We start from the raw sequence: 21,602 nt of genomic DNA, 5'->3' as shown, positions 1-21,602 counted from the left end.
TCAAATGCATCACCTCAGCGTCAGCTCTCCCAATGGCTGAAGAGGCCCAGAGACTGAAATTATGTCCCTATGCATTGGAACTTATGATATTTCAACATCAATCAAGCAGTGCATTATAGCAGATTATGGTTCTAGACATGAACATGATCAGAAGCATTCACAGCCACCTTCAAAGACATACTGTGGACATATGGTAAGTGGCTCTACTCATTGCAGCCCACTGTACAAGTGCTAGCAATTTATCAGTGGAAGAGCTTTATGCTATCTACCAGTAACAAAATTGGTGGTGGGAGAAGTGCAGTAGCTTTTTGATCATTCATTTATTCGCCACCGAGTGACTAGAACACAACTACATGGCTTTACAATATGCTGTCAGTGACAGACAGCAGTAAAGTACCACATTTTACCTATCCATCCGTTTTCCCACCACTACAAAGGTGGCTGAAACATAACACTTACACATTATACACTTCTCAGCCATTGTTTATAGGAACATATTTTACATAAAAGTTCACTTAACAACTGAAAATGAGTACTCATTCAATAAACTACAAATAAATCTAGTATATAAACACAAACTTGGGAAAGTTATATTGTCTGCTGATGTAAGAGAAATGGACAGGAAATGCTGCGGAGGTATAGACTATCTGCAAAATGAAAAGTATACAGTGCTCGTGGTGGGGGAGTTACCTTCCCCAGAAGAATATTACAGATGCCATACAGAATGATTAAGAATTGATTTCTCCTCAAGCAGTGCAGAATAGTAAATAAAGATTTACTTAGATTCTGTCCATATGTGTTTCCTGCATTAGTATTATTAGTAATTGATATCTATATTCTGTAGTATCAGTCCTCTTTGGGTAAAATAAACACAGCCCAGTCACCTCGGCACTCTGCAACACCAGTGATCCATAAGGCAGCGAGTTGATATAACTTTGTGTAACACCCTCTAGTTGATTCCTATGACGTAGAGAGGTACATATTGGGAAATCACCAGTTTGTGGTTTGGTTTACAGAACTTTGAAGGAGGGGAGGTGAATGACCACAACCCAACAGCCTATCTTCCTTGCACTTCTACACTCCATCTGTGCCCCTTACACCCTTTTAAAATCCGAGAACACAGTTTATCCCCTAGTACGGCTCTACTGCACTTAGACATGGCACACACGTGTAATATTTGTTCTTAACCCACTTCATTTAACAGTAAACAGTAATTTTATACAAGTAAGACATGTTTAATAATCTGTGTGCAAACTATTAGTCATAGAGAAAAAAATTAATAGGGACTTTTTTTGTAGGAAGTTTAACATAGTTCAGTTTTGTACTGGGAAACATTTTTGCTGGAAGTTATTAAAGAAAACGATAAAAAATGATATTTAAATGCCCCACCCCCACCCCACCCTAATGCTCACATGCCACGTGTGGAAATTTTTAGTGTGTTGCTCATGACACTCTCTCCTAGCACTGTACAAAAATTTGTGACTATGCAGTTTGTTTCCCCTAATTTTCCTTTGTTGATTGGACTACATGTGTTTCACTGAGGTTCATGTGGATTGCTTTATTAGCTTGATATTAAAATGTTCTTAAAAGTATTATGCATCCCAAAATTGCATTACATACATATGTAAATGTGTACGGTTGATGTTTGACAATTTTGTCAGTTTCCTCAGGTGTATGCACCATAAAAGATGTATTGCTAATTTCAGTGACAATTTTCCAGGGATGTTAACTATTCAGATGGGGGTGACTACACGTGTTATGCAGAGAACAAATTTGGTCATCAGGATGCATCAGGAAAACTTACAGTCAAAGGTCAGTAGTGTTTTTGATCATCATTACTTTTAGTTTACCATTAAATATTTTTTTCAGACTAATTTAGCTTAATGACATCACTGTCATTTAAGCATTTTCACTGATGATGTGTGCACAGTGGAAATTCCAGTAACCAAAGCAAAAACAGTACCCTTCCACATTTATTTTTGTTTATTTTGTCCTTAAAAGACAGCTTCCTTTTAGGTACAATTATGAACATGCAACCTGTACATCATATATATTATATATCAACCACATAGTGCTAACCTTCCAAGTCAAATCAAACATTCCTTATATGCATACAGGGACACCAGGTGCTCACAGTGCATTATCATTGTGTGTCTGAAACCAGTTAAATTGTGAAATATTGGTGTGATTGTTTCAATAAAAGGATATTATAAGTCAGTTGTGAGCATTACTGACAGAACTGCCACTTCTACTCTGTTAATATCGGTCACGTCTCTACTAGTAACAACCAGTTAAAGTGTCGAATTATTTGCAGAGCACACACGGATTACCACAGAACCTGAAGACTACGAAGTGGCAGCGGGAATGTCTGCTACATTTAGATGCAATGCTGTTGCTGATAATTCACTTCAGCTGACAGTTGACTGGATGAAGAAGGGTCAGCTGATTGATTTTGAAGCAGAACCACGCTTCATCCAATCGTCTGATACATCTCTTACCATAACAAAGGCCATCGAACTGGATTCAGGCACTTATACTTGTGTTGCCCGTACAGAGCTGGATGAAGCAACAGCTTCTGCTACACTCACGGTTCAAGGTTGGTGAATCTGTAGCTTTTTATTTAACTGGAATACATTGACAGCAGTAGTATGTTAAAAGAATTGGTTCTATGTTTGTTGCTTATTTTATTTGTGTGTTGAAATAACCATGTTTATGGCCATAAATATGAGGTGTTGGGATTTAACATCACTATTCATTTGCAAAATACGTCAAATAATCATTGCTGATATATCTGTGATTTTAATTTTTCTGTTCGTGCATGTTGAAAAGCCTTATTGATATCTCAAACAATGGAAAATCCAGGAGGGAATGTAACAATATTATCAAAAGGAAAGTTGCTATTCACCATATAGCGGAGATGCTGAGTTGCTGAAAGGCACAACAGAAAGACTGTCATAAATAAAGCTTTCGGCCATTAAGACCTACATCAACAATAGATCACACACACACACACACACACACACACACACACACAACTGCTGTATATTTAGTGTTGTAATTTCTCAGAAATGTAGTTTGAAGGTAAAAGTTTTGAGAAATGTCAGTCATTATGGTGTCTCCACTTGGCATTTTGGAAGAACCAGCAATGTTAAGGTAGTGTTACCGAGGAAGTCTGCAGTGTGTAGTCAGTCAAAGGGCTCCTCAAGTGTAAGATATTTTTTCACCTTTCTTGAGTAAAAATTTTCATCTTATCCCTCGATCAAAATAACAAAAGTGATTAACAGTCGAACATGGAAGGGGGTGATGTTGGTTCAGTCAAGCATGGGATGTGGTGATGGTTCACATTTGTCTGCACACACGATATGGCTGTGGCAGCAGGAGCAGCTGGGCATTTCCATTCTGGGTGCATTCACACACTGTCTGTTAATATTGAGAATTGGGTTTGCTTAACAGGATAGGAGTAGTCTTTATCACTTTCCCGCATATTTTTGCAACTAGTTTATGACATTGTCACATAAAATAAATACACTGCACACAAACAGTGGAAACCATGAAAACTACTCATGATTGTTACGTTACTGGTTCACCTGTAACTGACTGTGGCAATTGCCCCTGAGGTAGCAGAGCATATGACTGTGATGGGACAGAATGGGAAGTGTGACTGAGCTCGTTCTCTGATATGTTGTTGCAGTAGCAGTCTGTAAACAAGTACCGTATTTACTCGAATCTAAGCCGCACTTTTTTTCCGGTTTTTGTAATCCAAAAAAACGCCTGCAGCTTAGAATCAAGTGCAAAGTATGCAGAAGTTCTGAAAAATGTTGGTAGGTGCCGCCACAACTAACTTCAGCCGTCGAATATATGTAGTGCTACACAGGCATGTTTTGCAGGCACAATGGTAAATACTGGTGCCAAAACCTCTGCGTCAGTAAATAAATTTTTAAAAAAGGTGGAAGACGAGCTTTTTTCTCCGCCCCGCCTTTCAACCACTGCATTTTCATACATTATCCCACGAAGTAAATACAAATTCCGTATTGTTCATCTTCGAATGTAGCAGCATTTCAGTGTACTACGAAAAACCGAATGGCAAGACTGGGATGTTTGTCAATATGGCCAACTCTACATTCTGAAATTTTCCTACCTGTGAGAAGAGATGGTTGCTAATAGGAACTTTTTGAATTGTGAATCACATGCAGTATTCTCTTCACCATAAGAATTATACGAATATAAACATTTTGCCATGTATTCTTTCGTGTTTGCTGCTATCTCATTTAAATCCTGTCTGCCTAATAAACTACGAAATTAGAGTGAGACAACAGCAAACGCGGAAGAATATACCTATCACGTCATGTTTATATCCGTATTATTCTTATGCCTAATAGTGATAGTCAGAAATGAAGCATGGCAATTGACTAGATTTTTAAGCCTAAGATGACCCTAATTTCTGTGCAGAATGTAATGTACTAAAGAGGCGTCTGCAAAGATTTTCAAACGGAGAAAAATTTTCGCTAAACTCTCATTCAGAACATCTTATATCATACACGGTCTATTATTTAGTTCTTGTTGATCATTATCAAAGAAAGCAGCAGTGTAACTAACAACAAATAGCAGTCTCTTGCCATTGTTTCACTAATGAGACGATTTCTCTCTCTCTCTCTCTCTCTCTTTTTTTTTGTAAGTGGCGGTAGCGCGCACAAAAGCAAGCCATGCCGCGAGCGGCGACAGACCGTAAACACTCATTATCAGAATGTGACAAACAATGCATGATACAATACAATAATGCATTTTCAGCTTAGAGTGACGTAAACACCTATAACAAAAAGAACGGCACTTATCAGATCAAAGAAAAATAAGCAATCAATTCAAACCAGACGAAGCACGTGAAAAAGGAAGGGTACCCGTATAAATATGGACGGAGTGCCTGACGCATAGCAATGGCTACCTGGTAAAGCTTAACTGCTAAGCTTACGACTGTAGCTGTATCACCATTCATTCGACCTAAATTGTGTCTCATATTACAATGGACCAACTTCGTTTCGATTTGGAGGTGCGGCCTAAAACTTCTCTCTCCCCTTGAATTTCGAGTGTCAACTTTCAGGTGCGGCTTAGATTCGGGAAATTTTTTTTTTCGTTGATTTCGAGTCTCATTTTTCATGTGTGGCTTAGATTCGAGTGCGGCTTAGATTTGAGTAAATACGGTAGCTGTCAATCACTCATTTAATCTGCACCAGGTGTACCTATTGGATTGTGTGACTATGAAGTTCTTCATTCCACCACCGGGGGAGGGTGTTTTTATTTATATATATATATATATATATATAATGGAAGGAAACATTCCACGTGGGAAAAATTATATATAAAAACAAAGATGAGGTGACTTACCGAACAAAAGCGCTGGCAGGTTGATAGACACACAAACAAACACAAACATACACACAAAATTCAAGCTTTCGCAACAAACTGTTGCCTCATCAGGAAAGAGGGAAGGAGAGGGGAAGACGAAAGGAAGTGGGTTTTAAAGGAGAGGGTAAGGAGTCATTCCAATCCCGGGAGCGGAAAGACTTACCTTAGGGGGAAAAAAGGACAGGTATACACTCGCACACACGCACATATGTGCGTCCTTTTTTCCCCCTAAGGTAAGTCTTTCCGCTCCCGGGATTGGAATGACTCCTTACCCTCTCCTTTAAAACCCACTTCCTTTCGTCTTCCCCTCTCCTTCCCTCTTTCCTGATGAGGCAACAGTTTGTTGCGAAAGCTTGAATTTTGTGTGTATGTTTGTGTTTGTTTGTGTGTCTATCGACCTGCCAGCGCTTTTGTTCGGTAAGTCACCTCATCTTTGTTTTTTTTATATATATATATATATATATATATATATATATATATATATATATGTTAATGGAATTGTGCGTTTCTCACTCATTGGTTAAACATAAAATAAAATAGAAGTCAATTCTCTTTCACATTCAATTGAAAAACTCTCATAGTTTTGTCAGTCACCCCACCATTGCAGGCAAGCTTCCAAAAATTTGCATTTGGGTGCATGCACACCCACATGAGTGCCCGCGCGCTCACGCGCACACGCACGTACACACACACGCACACACACGTATCATAGAACTTCAGTTTTGCAATAAACAAATGAACTTCATCGGGACATAGCTAAGGAAATGTGTTGCAGTTCCATCTGCCAACTGAACTACCAATATCTGCAGCTCTAGAAAAGTAGCATTTGTGTAATATTGGCGAGATATGCAATCTTTCACATCCTGCTCAGTATGGGATGTGAACCACATATGTCAACATAAACTTAAAAAATTGATTTGTAATACTAGGCGATTGACTTCCTTTTGTTTCCATGAATGAATGTCGCACTTTTTCTCCACTCATGCTGTTATTTATTTAAATCTTTCTTTCTTTCTTTCTTTTTCTTTTTTACATGTATTAACAGTAGATGACAGCTCTTGTGTAAATAGTAAAAACAGGTGATTGCTTTTAATAATGAAAACTTAGTTCTTGTGGAAATAGTAAAAAGAAGAGATTGTTTTAAGTAGCAAAAACATTTGTTTTCTGAATATGCATTTGTGTAGCTATGCATATGTACAAATGCATGAACTAATGGTTTGTCAGTTGGAGAGTAAACATAAACTATTTAGGAAAAAATGAATTGCTACTTACCAAAAAGATGACATGCCAAAATGCCGACAGGCACATTAAGACACTTACACAGAAGCCTTCGGCCTCGGCCTGGAAAAAGAGAAACACATACCATTCATTCACACAAGCAAGCACACCTCCCACATACATGATCACCAACTAATGTCATGTGTGCATGAGGTGTGCTTGCTTGTATGAAGGAATTGTGTTTTTCTTTTTCCAACTAAGGCTGAGGCTGAAATCTTATGTGTAAGTGTCTGTTAATTGTGCCTGTCTGCAATTATGCATGTTATCTGTATGGAAAGTAGCATTATTGATACTCCTGCCTGGAGTTTCCATTGTTTCGAGAGTAAACATAGGTGGTTACATTTATAAAAGGCAGTAGGTGTTCACACAATTATGCTGAGCTCCCGATAATTGTGGATTTCAGAATTGCAATGCTCAATTTCCTTGGTTTTTCATCTTTCTGTTTTGTGTCTTCCACTCAAATTTAAATATACCTTCGAACTGTTTGCTGCAGGAGACCCTAAACTAGGATAATTTTAACTCGTTCATCCGTATTCATATCTGCTATCCCCTAAATTTCTTAAAAGTACTAAGGAATAAAGCAGATAAAATGTGTCGATCATTGTACGTAATGTATAAAAGTACAGATGATATTGGCTGTCAGAAATAAAGATTATTATTATTATTATTATTTTGATGTATTCCTTTACTTCAGAAGTTATTAAGTATGTGTGTGTTATTTTGACAGATGTGCCAAATCCTCCAGAATTGCAGTATGTAACATGCAGCAAACGAGAAGCTCGTATTAACTGGAAGCCAATGGGTGACAATCGTGCTCCAATTTTACGGTATATTATACAGTATAACACTAGCTTCACTCCTGATTCGTGGGAAGTAGCTGTGGATTCTGTTCCTGCTACTGACATGTCCTATACGGTTAGTGCAGATACTTTAATTAGCAGTTTTGCTTTATTGCTGTGTTAAATGTTAAGAGTAAATAGTTATTTTGAATATATTCATTTAAGGAGCACCAGTTTCTTTGTTTATATTTGTGTCATGTAAAAAACATAAACTGGGAAATATTGATTTTAGTGTGTATTTTTGATGGAAAAGTTTTGTATGCTTTCCTGGAAATAGGTCTTTGTTAATGTGATGAGTAACAGAGTTTGTGAACGTTACTGAATGAGTGAAGACAAATATCACAAAGGAAGATGTGGAAAGTTTTAGTAGACAACATAGACAGAAGCAGCAGTTAATATCACTTTCTATATAAAATGTTTGTTTGTTTGAAATGCCCTCCCTACCTTGCTGTCATTTGTTTTCAAATACAAATGTATGGCATGGCATGGCATTTCAGAGAGAAGTGAGTGCAATATTGTTTCAAAGATTTAAGTATGCTGCACGGTAATACACACATCAGTACCGAAAGAATTATGTGGTGTGCTCATATATCTTGGCCTAATGCCTTTTCTGCGTTGTACAGAAGTTTCATTTTAATATGTTGTATTTACTATGTTGTATTTTGAATTACACCATTAATATTTTTGCTCATACTTTGAGCATTTGTAAATCATTGCAAAGAGTATGTCCCGTTTAACTTTCATTTTATTTACAGCAGTGTCTTATATTGTCATAACTTTTGTTTGCTTGCAGGTTGGTATGAGTCCTTGGGCAAACTACACTTTCCGAGTGATAGCTGTAAACAAGATTGGTCAGTCACAAGCTTCACAACACTCCCTGATGTGTTCGACACCACCTGATGTCCCCTACAAGAATCCAGATAATGTGGAAGGGAAGGGAACAGACCCAAGCAATATAGTCATTAGTTGGACAGTAAGTATACCTATACACCACATTGGTTTGTAGCAGTCAGGTCTGGGACTAGAGTAGTGTACACCAAAGAAGGCTGCTGAGGGATTCATTTTGTGTAGGGAGAGGCAGACAGTACCGTGTACCATTGCCAGTTGCTTATCATCTCTTTTGGCTTCTTAGCCCCTCATTGTATGCTTAGGTTGCTCTTTCCTGACATCTGCCTTGAAAAATCTATGCAGGGAGAAAGAGAAGTGACAGTATACAACAATGAATTTCCACTCAACCAATATGAGGGCTGTAATGATACGAAGTTACCTTTCCATTTATTAGTGTGAATTCACACACACACACACACACACACACACACACACATACACACACAGAGAGAGAGAGAGAGATTATCCAAAGCCAACTTTCCAGCATATTATTTATGAAATTCCCCAAATCATTTGATTGAGGAATTTGGCAAGTAAAGAACCTTGTCATGCTGTATAAAATTATTTTTCCCATTATGAAAGTAGTAAATAAATATTTTAATCACACTTGAACATACTGTTTGTCACACTACTAGATGTCACAAAATATGAGGTTACTTAATGTTCATTCTCTTTATGAGCAAATTATCATTCAGAAGTAATTTCGTTACACACCTGCATGGAATCCTGGGTATGTGCGTTTGCATATAGTATTTGAAATATGGGATTTTACTGATATTTTTGTATGTAAATTCTTTTATGAAAATGTTCATATTATTATGATTTATTATTAATAGTATTTATCCTTCTGCAGCCAATGCCTGAGATTGAACATAATGCACCAGGCTTTTCATACCGTGTGTATTGGAGACGCAATATTGATGGAACACAGTGGACTTCCAGAGACATAACAGACTGGCAGCAATCACAGTTTGAAGTGACAGGACAGCCAACTTTCCAAGAATACCGTATTAAGGTTGTTGCCATCAATGAAATGGGAGAATCAAATGTCTCCCCTCGGGAGGTCATTGGGTACTCTGGAGAAGATGGTAAGAACAGCTCTGTTCATTTTGTGCGATAAGTAGTTCAATCTTGTACTGGGTCCTGTGATAATTGCTATAATTTGTGCTCACATGAATCCTTGTAAACTAATTGGAGCTAAATAGTTACCCCTTATAATGAAATGGCTGTTCACTCTTGCAAAGATTGGACAAAAAACAAGCATAGAAACACCATATACATGAAAAGCTCTCATATGTACAAAAAAACTTTTATCAAGCAAGAGAGATTACGGAGGCTGTGCTTATGTAATGAGGAGAATATTGAACTAATTATTATCTGACTTCCCACCATAGGATGGTGGTGAAGCTTCCGTAACTCTCAGGGAGGAGGTGGGGGGCAGGGGGGGGGGGGTAAGAAAATGAAAGAGAATGAAGGAATGTAAACTTTTAACTGCCAACTGTCGAGTAGAGGGATGGAAAGTTAGTGTGGAAACGGGTCAGCTGTAAGTAGGCATTTTCCATGTTCTTTTGTAAAAATGTGAGGAATGTGAGAGTTGCAATTCACTAATATTATTAACTGATAGTGATTCAGTGTTGAAATTAGATCTTGATTTTTTTCCTCAAGGCTCATGTTCACTTACCTTACAGTTCATTTCCTACATATAAATAAGTCATGTCGTAGATGTAACTTTATTATATTTTCAGCTTACTTTGTTGGTAACAGTTTTATTCTCTGGCACCACAATTCTTGACACTTCAGTACGATGAATTGCACAGAAAACGTTGTGTTTTGGGAAGTGTTTATTGTGGAGCTCCAGTTAATCTGAATGTTTTCATAACATGCAAGTATAAATAGATAAACCACCAAATATAGAACCTTAGCTTAGGCATGCAGCTCTACTGTATGTTTAATGATGGCATCATCTTGGGTAAAATATTCAGGAGGTAAAAGAGTTCCCCATTCAGATCTCCAGGCGGGGGACTACTCAGGACAATGGAGTCATCAGGAAAAAGCAAAACTGGCATTCTACAGGTCAGACCACAGAATTTTAGATCTCTTAATTGGGCAGGTACGTTAGAAAACTTAAAAAGGGAAATAGATAGGGTGAAGTTAAAGATTGTGGGGATTAGTGGAGTGAGTATCAGGTTATAAATATGAAATCAGGTAGGGGTAATGTAGTAGTATGTTTAATAGTGTATAAGAAAATACGAACATGGGTAAGCTACCATGAACAGCATGGTGAGTCCATTATTGTAACCAAGAAACATGAAACCAACACCCTCCACAGTAGTACAAGTTTTATGTTTCCACTAGCTGTGCTGCTGATGAAGAGATTGAAAAATTTTATGACGAGACAAAAGAAACTGTTGAGATAGTTAAGGAAGAGGAAAATTTGATTGTGATGGGGGGCTGTAATTCAATAGTAGGTGAATATAGACTGAGGGTAAGGAATAAAAGGGGAAACTGCCTGATAGAATATTGCACGGAGCATAATTTAATCATCTATAAACACTTGGTTTAAGAATCATAAAAGAAGGTTGTATACATGGCAGGGACCTGGAGACACCAGAAGTTTTCAAATAGATTATATAATGGGAAGAGAGAGATTTCAGAACCAGATTTTAAACTGTAAGACATTTCCAGGAGTAGATGTGGCCTTTGACCACAATTTATTGTTTATAAACTGTAGATTAAAACTAAACAAAGTTGCAAAAACTTACAAAATTAAAGATATGAACCTTGGATAAGTTGAAAGAACCAGTGTTTGTTGGGGGTTTCAGAAAGAGTTTTAGGCAGCAACTAATTGAAAAGGGGGTAGGATCACAGTAGAAGATTGGATGGGTAGCTTTGAGGGATGAAATAGTGAAGGCAGCAGAGAATCAAGTAGATAAAAAGACGAGGTAGTAGAAATCCTTAGATAGACCAGGAAATATTGAATTTAATTGATCAAGGGAGAAAATATAAAAATGCTGCAAATGAAGAAGACAAAAGTGAATAGAAATGTCTAAAAAATGAGGTGGATAGGAAGTGCAAAATTGCCAAGCAGGAATGGCTAGAGGACAAATGTAAGGATGTAGGGAAAGCTAGATACTGCCTATAGGAAAGTTAAAGAAATATTTGGAGACAAGAGAAGCAGCTGTATGAATAGAAAGAGCTTAGATGGAAAACCAGTACTAAGCAAAGAAGGGAAAACTGAAAGGTGGAAGAACTCTATAGAAGGACTGTACTGTCAATTTTATAGAAAGGAAAATGAAGTAGATGAAGGTGAGATGGGAGATATGACACTGAGAGAAGAATTTGACCAGAGCATTGAAAGACGTGTCAAAACAAAGCCCCTGCAGTAGACAACATTCTCTGAGAATTACTGATATCCTTGGGAGAGCCAGCCATAACAAAATTTTACCACCTGGTGTCCAAGTTGTATGATACAGGCAAAATATGCTCAGACTTCAAGAAAAATGTAATAATTGTAATTCCAAAGAAAGCAGGCGCTTGACAGGTGAGACAGGGTGTATACGACCTGGGACAACCGGGTCCGGGAATTTTTCATTGTTTTAGTTTTTAGTTACATTTTTGTGATTTTAACTGGTAAGAACCAATACTCTAACAAAGAATATTACTGTATCCCACTTCTGCAGAATAAAACTGCAACAACAAAACATGAACGAGAGAGAAAAAACGAAAATAAAACTTAAGTCGCAAAGGAAATGTGCCATATACAACAACAAAACACAGTGCTCATACAAGCGTCTGCCAACAGCAAAGTGTGCCAAAGGCTTTAGGAAGACTATGCAATGCTTCTTAACAACAAATTGCCTCCAATGAGCGTGACATGACAGCTGTTGATGTTAGATTCATTTTAATGCAAGATCTTTTAATGTTTTACATGTACAAACATATGGGCTTCCTGGGTCATCGTAGCTGTGCAAGTGCAATGAGGCCTATTATCTCACCGAGCGGGGTGGCGCAGTGGTTAGACACTGGACTCGCATTCGGGAGGAGCGTCCGGCCATCCTGATTTAGGTTTTCCGTGATTTCCCTAAATCACTCCACGCAAATGCCGGGATGGTTCCTCTGAAAGGGCACGGCCGACTTCCTTCCCAATCCTTCCCTAATCTGATGAGACCGATGACCACGCTGTCTGGTCTCCTTCCCCAAACCAACCAACCAACCAACCTATTATCTGGCACTCTCTGGCAACTGCTGAAACGAGCATATTTCTAACAGATCACGGTAAAATATTGTGACTGGTGGTTTGAAAAGTTTCAAAGTAAATTTCCTTTTATGCAAGACGAGCTAAGAGCTAGAATGTACGACAAATTCCTTAAATCACAGAGTGTTTGACTCTTATTTAAAAATCAACTCTTTGAGGATGACCATCTAGAAGAATTTCGAGCCCAGATCAGACATTAATGCCGTTATTAAAAATTTTACTGGCACATTTATGAGATGTATCTTAAAAGTGTAACACGCACAAAAAAGATCAACATTATATGTGGAAGTTTTTGTTTCTCTTGCAGCTTATTAACCCTTTTAGTGCCAGATATTTTCTCAAACGATCATGTTAAAAGTGCCATGCGATTTTACAGTAAAATGCAGACCTTTGCCATACTTGCAATAAAATCGAAACTATTGCATAAAGGAATGTAATTTTTTTTTAATTTTTAGGGAATGCTGCTGGCTACAGTAATATGTGCAATACACATTGTCAAAGAACATATTTTCAGAGAAAAAAAATATTTTCATGATGGGGTTTATCGAAAAAATTAAAACTTTGATTTCAGTTTACTCTGAGACCCATCAAATGATGATATACTCAAAAATTTCAGGTATATATAGAATCTCTGTAGTTTCCTTAACAAAAACACCATAAAGGACTACAAAATTTTTTTATTTCACTAAGGAAAAAATCAAAAAGAACATAACATTACAAAAAAAAATTGTTTTGCTCTGAATGTGTTCTCAGTTCTTCAGTCATAAATCACTGACAAATGTGAGGTTGCAGTTATGACAACTACTTGCACACATGCTGACCAACACATGAAGGATGCAGTCCTTTCTTGCAACAAACACACACTGTTCGTAAACGCCGCTTCTTATCCTTCGTAGAACAAACACTACAGTAGCGTTCCTTTCTCCCTGGAAGAGTCTCTACACCATATACTGTTGGAGCAGGTATATTTATATCTATTGCACTTGTGGTTGCAGTCCTTGCCTGAAACCACTGTTGAGAAAGTTTGCAAATGACTATGCTGTTAAACTTCAGCCGTGTCAGTGGTTTGTCGCTGGGGTTTAGGCTTTCCTTATACAAAACATATGCATTCAGCAACATCCTGGTAATTATGCTGAACACTACCTTCTTCCACATCTTGACAGTCCTTCTCTCATCTAAATAGCAGTATGCCATCATATCAGATGAGTCAATGCCACCCATATACTTATTATATTCAAAAATAACATCCAGTTTCTTGACCGACTGTCTATTACGAATTGTCTTTTCTGATGATGTAGCAGAGGATGATGTACTCACAAGGAGGACTGGATTTCTCTGTGATTTCTTCTGTCTGAAGCCACAGTGAAGTATAAAAGATTTCTTGAAAAACTTTAGCTGACCTACAGCATAATTCGACAGAAGACCACATGGCAGGAATTTTCTGTTTCTTCTAATTGTTCCCGTTAGATAAGTGCCAACTGAATACAGCTTTTCTGCCAGAGGAATAGATGTAAAAAAGTTATCGCAAAACACATGGTAACCTTTTTGCATGTAGCTCCCAAGAGCTAGTAGTTTCATGACGACTACATATCCCAGGCCATTCTCTTTTATTTCGTTTTTGTCATCATCACTTTTTGCACCACGGTATGCATAAAACCCTAGGCAGTAATTTACGACTGAATCACACAGCATCCAAAATTTGACTCCCCATCTGTGATGATGTTTATTGGGAAGGTACTGGATTAGCTGTGAGTGCGCCTTTGTCCCAACAAGACTTTCATCGACACTCAGTTGCTGGTGTGGAGTGTAGTAGCGACGGAAAGCATTGTTGGCAATATCCACCAACACTTGAAACTTGGCTGTTGGATCATATAATGGGTGACCAGGAGGGTGAAGTTTTGAGTTGTCTACAAAATGGAAAAACCGCAGCAACAACTGAAACCTGTTACGTGAAAACATTTGTGAAAACCACGGTGTCAACAGGTTTGCATCAGTTGACCAATAACTAAAAATCGTCGGTTTTTTTATCAGTCCCATATTCAAAATTACGGCTACAAAAGCTCTCATTTCTGCTACAGTTGTTGGTTGCCACTGTTTGATTCTCGAATTTGGCGATAAATGCATTGACTGAATCACCTGGCGAGCGTATCTATTAGTCTCTGTCACCATAATCGTAAAAAGCCGCAGTGAGAAAAACAAATTGAAAAAATCAATTGGTGTGGCATTTGCTGGTATATGTTTAGGGCCTGGTACGTCTGCATACACAAAGCTTGGAGGAGGTGGATTATCTGATGCCTCATCCATTACTTCAACAAAAGTATTTGCACTGCAATTTAGTTGTGTTTGGTCGTCGTCGTCGTCATTTGCTGACGCACAATCGTCACTTGAAGAAAACGACGAGTCCTCTTCTCCACCTGACATCTCATAATCCGATTCACTTTCTGCAAATCCTGCAAAATCATCTTCACTTCCACTACTTATCATATTATTGTCTAAATCACTTGTATCGGACCGCAACTTTTTACTTGGCGACGCCATGCTGCCGCGAAATAGTCGGTAAAAAAACACCACCAGAGAAGTTTATTTTACTCGAAATATCGCACTGACAATCGAAAAGAAGATCGATATGCTGTGCCTTCGACCTTCCTCCTGCGTCTTAGCTAGGAAATACTAACAACTTTGCCTTCAAGCGCGGAAAAAATTAATGAGAAAGGCATCACGATCAGATCGTTACTGGCATTTTTTGCCAAAAATCTGGATCACGATCAGATCGTATTTAGCACTAAAAGGGTTAATCTTAGAGACCAATATTATACTTGAAAGCTTTTCTTTTCTTGTAGCAACAATATGTGTTTTAAATTAAACCATTAACTTTTCTTATTTGTGTGTTCGCACCACTTAAGAGTGATCTTGCTATTGGCTGACTGCATCACGTGTCCTATGCTGTCATCAGCTGGCGAGATGACGTGACATGAGCTGTGACTGGCTTACAAAAACGCGTAACAATCTCTATTTCAATACTTCGGAAAGTAACATGCGGTGATGGTGGAATTCAAATCTATACCTTCGTAACATGAAAATATGCAGTGTAGATGTTGCTGCACATTGAAGACCTTTCCAAAACGTGTTTTTTGTCCCTGAGTTTCATTTTCTAAAGTGCCGGTAAATTCTACATCGGTGTATAAAACCATAAATCATCAAAAGAGTGATAAGTTTTACAGGCCGAGGAAAAGTATACTGTCACTTTACACAGAAGAAGTGTATTTTCACCCGGGAGAAAGTGTATTTTCAACCGGGAAATCAGGGAAAAATCCAGGAATTTTTTTTCCTTCTCCATGTATACACCCTGTTAAAATATTAACGGTCTATCAGGTGCAAGATACTAGCACAAATCATTTGCAGAAAATGGAAAAATTGCTAGAAGCCGACCTCGTGGAAGACCAGTGAGGATTATGGAGAAATGTAGGAACACGTGGGGCAATGCTGACTCTGTGACTTACCTTAAAAGATGTGCTAAGAGGAAAGGCGAATATATGTCTATAGCCATAATGGAATTGGAGAAATCTTTTGACAGTTTTGACTGGGCTATGCTCTTTGAAATTTTGAAGGTAGCAGGGGTAAAATACAGGGTGCAAAAGATTATACTACTTGAACAGAAACCAGATGACAGTTATAAAGGGTCAGAGGCCACAAAAGGGAAGCAGTGGTTGACAAGAGAGTAACATAGGATTGTATCTTATTCCCCAATGTTATTCAGTATGTATATTGAGCAAGCAGTAGAGGAAACCAGAGAAAAATTTGGAGAAAGAATTAGAGATCGGAGAGAAGAACTAAAAACCGGGGTTTACAGATGACATTGTAATTATGTGAGAGACGGCAGAGTACTTGGAAGATCAATTGAACAGAATGGACAGCATTTTGAAAGGAGGATATAAGATGAACATAAACAAAAGCAAAACAGAGATAATGGAATGTAGTTGAATTAAATCAGGTTATGCTAAGAGAATCAGATTAGGAAACAAGACACTTAAGGTAGGAGTTTTGCTTTTTCGGTAGAAAAGTAACTGATAGTGGCTGAAGCACAGATGATATAAAATATTATGGCAAGAAAAGCGCTTTCTGAAGAAGAGAAATTTGTTGACACCGAATATAGATTTAAGTGTTAGAAAGTCTTTTTCTGAAGGTATTTGTCTGGAGTGTTGCCTTGTATGAAAGTGAAACATGGGTAGGAAAAGAAATTTGTTGTATAACTTGACTAAGAAAAGAGATTTGACACACAACTTGACTAAGAAAAGAGATTTGTCGCTGAACTTGCTAAGACAAGAGGTTTGTTGCTAGGGCACATTCTGAGAGAACAAGGGGTCACCAGATTGGTACTAGAGGAAAGTGGGGGGGGGGGGGGGGGGGGGGGGGGGTAAAAATTTAAGTGGAGACCAAGAGATGAATATAGTAAGCAGATTCAAAAGGGTGTAGGTTGCAATAATTATTTGGAGATGAAGAGGCGTTCACAGAATACAGTAGTGTGGAAAGCTGCATCAAACAGTCTTCGGACTGAAGAACACAACAAAAGCTGTGTGAACATACTGATCAACAAGGTGCTTGCTCTGGTTACTTTTATCAGCTAATCACCACACAGGATACATGACATCCCACGAACATACGTGTTGTCACTTATGATAGGTGATAGTACGACAGTTTCTTTCCAACTCTCAATCTATCATCTTTCAATCTAACATAGTTGCCAGGGTACATTTCTCCATAAATTTCATTCAGACAGTAGTGAAAATAATGTTGAATAAATATTGAAATAAACATTCTGTGTTCGGTTATAACACAGGAAACATATTTTCATGACATCAAGTTTCCTGTAATGTGATTGGATGATGGTCACAAACCTACGAGACGCAGTTTAGTGAAGCTAAAGTGCCATATGTGGTTGCTTGGTATTAATATTTATTACAAAAATGTGCACCATACTAATGATCTCTCCAAAACTTGCAATTTTTGGTACGATTTGTTCTGCGAAAATGTCAAGAAAGGCGATGTTGGTGCATGAAACTGTTTCTTCAATACCAAGTTAAAACAATTTGAAGATGGCATTATTATTGTGAGAAAATGGATTATATTTCATGAAACCAACAAGCGTTTGAAACACATGAAGAGACAAACTCCAGAGGCAAAGGAATTGATGAAAACCAATTCTTTTCACCTTCAAACTAGTCCACAGATCCATACCCATCTGTGATCGTGGCCCTTCATTCTAATTTCAAACAAAGACTAGTAATGATGACTTCTATTAATTTTACCTGGCAAAGATTCTGTTATGAATTCCTGAAATGGCAGGTCTCAGCAATGTAGCTATTTGGAAGTGGTACAAATCCCTTCAGAATTTACAGGGAATATTTTTTAGGGATACAGATCCCTTTAGGATTTAGTGGAAAAGCTATTTCCTGTGCCAGCAAGAAATACTGACATCACTAAATATCTGCTGCTGTGTTGAAGGCAGTTTGTCTTCCATGTTCAAATGTAGATTCTTAGTGGCTTTTACACATAATAGTGAAGCTTTGGCATCATAATGTCTCGGGAGAAACCTTTGTATTGAAGACAGTGCTTTTTTTTGAAAAACTGTCAAATTTTTATTGTTGCAGAGTTATTTTTCTGTAATTGATTAGGTTTAATAAGAGGTGTAAATATTACTTTTTGCAGTAACATAAACAAATATGATTTAGAATTTCAATTAACATAACGTATTTGATATGTATATTTTCAGCACAACACTGAAAAACCAGAGAAATAAGACAAAAATTTGGTACTTGAAGAAAATCCATTCAGAAATAATGCCAATATTGGCTAAAAAATAACACTGAAATTGGCAAAAAATTACACTGACAATGCCCATAAAATATTTTTCAAATTTTTTCCTGTCTTTAGTTATAAGCATTTTTGAATATATGTTTTTACAATGTTGAAGGTAGGTGGACTTGCTATTCTAGTAATGTTAGTAAAAAAGTGTATAACAGGGATAAATCACAGGTATTACTTATAAACTATTAAAGTAGTAATGTAAATGTCGTGTGACTAGGGCCTCCTGTCGGGTAGACCGTTCGCCGGGTGCAAGTCTTTTGATTTGACGCCACTTCAGCAGCTTATGTGTTGATGAGGATGAAATGATGATGATCAAGACAACAGAACACCCAGTCCCTGAGTGGAGAAAATCTCTGACCCATTCGGAAATCGAACCAGGGCCCTTAGGATTGACAATCTGTCGCGCTGACCACTCGGCTACCGTGGGCGGACGAAGTAGTAATAAAACCAGTGAATAACAGGAGGTGCCAGTGTTGTGGGTTGCTAGACTTGAATTTCAACAACTGAACAAGCTCTGTTATGTGTGGCATTTGTGTACATACAAGTTTCTGTATGCGTGTATACGTTCTGGTAACCTTTATGTACTTGATTTATTCTTATTTTATTCCTTTCATCTCTCATTGAAAGACTAATTAACTTGCACAAGTATGTGAAATTTCAGTTGCTTGGTTGTAAATTCAGATGAGTGTAAATTAATTTTTTTCACATTGTTTTCCTGGAAGAGATTAATCCTGGTTCCTTGGTTGGCAGTTGCAGTTGCATCACACCTTGAAGACAAGGGAGGAAAGGGAAGAGAGGGGGGGGGGGGGCAGTGGAAAAGATGAACATTGCACTACTCCGTAGTTTCTTTTCTTATTTTTCACTGTCCTCATAATGTACCCCTAATTCAACTGCACATTCTGCATGAACACAACAGACATGTAATAAATTATTGTACTTTTATAGTTCCAACCATGGCTCCACAGAACTTCACAGTTGAAAATGTGCATGATAGCACTAGTGCCTTACTTAGCTGGATGCCTGTTCCACCAGAGTCAGTGCGTGGGCACTTCAAGGGGTATAAGGTAGGACTGCCTGCAGGTGTCTTCTATTACTTGAAGATAGATTTATCTGTTAAGTGCCCTTTATCACTAGCGAACGTTTTTGATCCTTTTTTACTTATTGAAGTGGTGTGGATGAAATTGCTATTTTGATGATAGTACCATATTTTGGACCTCTTTGTGTACAGATTCAGACATGGACCGAGCGAGATGGAGAATCAGCAATGCGAGAAATTCAGGTGAAAGGAGAATCGACACGAACTCTTGTTACCAAATTTGTGCCACATTCGAAAAACTATGCTCGTGTGTTGGTTTACAATGGCAGATACAATGGACCACCAAGTGACACACTTACATTTCAGACACCCGAAGGAGGTAAGTATCCATACTTTATATGGGAGCTTATGTGATTCGAAATGACATATCTTTGTGACAGTGCATTGGACTTTGTATCTTTACAGTTTATTATATATTTGGAAGAAAATATCTAAGAAAAAACAGAAGAAATTTATGAGAATAGTGGCAGGAACACATTAGAATGGGCGGGTGGATGGATAGACAGGTTGACACTGAATGAATATTTATGACATAAAATTTAAGACCTTTGGTTCCAACCACTACAAGAGGGAAGATATTAAGGTGCTGATGGCACTGAGTTGTAGATTTTCTGCTCTCTTCAGTTGCATATTGAGCAAGGTGAAAAATGACTGTTTCTACGCTTGTGTATGTGGCCTAATGTCTCTTTTCTTTTCTGATACCTGAACGAGGTATACAATGGTGGCAGTAGAATTTTTGCAGTCTTTTTCAAATCCGAATCCTCTAAATTTATCTAACAATGTTTCTTGAGAATTATGTCATCTTTCTTTCAAGGATTCCTAGTTAACACACTGAAATTTTCACTCTGCAGTGGAGTGTGTGCTGATATGAAACTTCCTGGCAGATTAAAACTGCATGCCAGGCTGGGACTCAAACTCTGGATCTTTGCCTTTTGCAGGCAAGTGTGCTACCAACTGAGCTACCCAAGCATGACTCATCCTTGTAGGTTTACTTCTACCAATACCTCATGTCCTACCTTCCAAACTTCACAGAAGCTCTCCTGCGGACCATGCAAGACTAGAACTCGTGGGAGAAAGATATTGACATGGCTTAGCCACATGCTGGGGGATGTTTGCAGAATGAAATTTTCAATCTGCAGTGAGTTAATGTCAGCCTGGCATACAATTTTAATCTGCCAGGAAGTTTCATATCAGCCCACATTCTGCTGCAGAATGAAAATTTCATTCTGGAAACATTCCTCAGGCTGTGCCTAAGCCGTGCCTCTGCAGTATCCTTTCTTCCAGGAGTGTTAGTCTTGCAAGATTCGCAAGAGAGCTTCTGTGAAGTTTGAAAGGTAGGAGACAAGCTACTGGCAGAATTAAAGCTGTGACGACATGCTTGAGTAGCTCAGTTGGCAGAACACTTACCCACAAGAGGCAAAGGTCTCAAGTTAGAGTCTTGGTCTGGCACACTTTTTTAACCTGCTGGGAAGTTCCCCAAGCATTTTTGTTATACTTTCATATGGACTTTGCCGAACAATTATGATCCTAGCTACTTGATAAAGACTCCAAATGTTGGAACAATACCTAAAATTGTTTGCACTAGCATCATATGTGTGTTTTCCTTTACAGATGCACTGCATTTACCCCGGACCTTTCCAACAAATCAAAGTCTTCCACCTGCCTTCCCAAATACCGATTACATGTTGTTTTTCCATTTTGTATCACTTTGTGTTATTATCTCTAAATACTTAACATGCTCAAGGTGTTCACAGTAATCTTGTAATCAGATACTATCTGGTTCTTCAGATGCTGAAAGTCATACAGTGCACTCACTGTCTGCCCAGTGTATCTCCATATGTTATACCGAACATTTACCCAGTACAAGACTCGCCTGATCACACACACAATGCAAGACTTAGCCAAGAATGTTAATTGGCTTTGTTTTAAAACAGTTTAATGGAGGAACACAGATTCGATTTTAAGACGATGTCCATTATCT

General features: G+C 38.0%; 1 protein-coding gene across 6 annotated transcripts in view; it reads left to right on the top strand.

Moving 5' to 3' along the window:
• Positions 1 to 21,602, top strand: part of LOC124615414 (neuroglian) — a 92,357-nt gene that overhangs the window by 34,259 nt on the left and 36,496 nt on the right. For all 6 annotated transcript variants that reach the window (XM_047143284.1, XM_047143285.1, XM_047143281.1 and 3 more), the window contains exons 11-17: positions 1,721 to 1,812; positions 2,315 to 2,596; positions 7,406 to 7,593; positions 8,311 to 8,490; positions 9,259 to 9,493; positions 19,471 to 19,589; positions 19,754 to 19,940. In XM_047143284.1, coding sequence (XP_046999240.1) covers positions 1,721 to 1,812; positions 2,315 to 2,596; positions 7,406 to 7,593; positions 8,311 to 8,490; positions 9,259 to 9,493; positions 19,471 to 19,589; positions 19,754 to 19,940 — 1,283 coding nt within the window. The remainder of the gene's footprint in view (positions 1 to 1,720; positions 1,813 to 2,314; positions 2,597 to 7,405; positions 7,594 to 8,310; positions 8,491 to 9,258; positions 9,494 to 19,470; positions 19,590 to 19,753; positions 19,941 to 21,602) is intronic.

This window comes from Schistocerca americana, chromosome 5, assembly GCF_021461395.2.
Source record: "Schistocerca americana isolate TAMUIC-IGC-003095 chromosome 5, iqSchAmer2.1, whole genome shotgun sequence".
NCBI classification, from domain to species: Eukaryota; Metazoa; Arthropoda; class Insecta; order Orthoptera; family Acrididae; genus Schistocerca; species Schistocerca americana.
The sequence above is the reverse complement of the archived record's forward strand: the minus strand, read 5'-3'. Positions and strand labels throughout refer to the sequence as shown.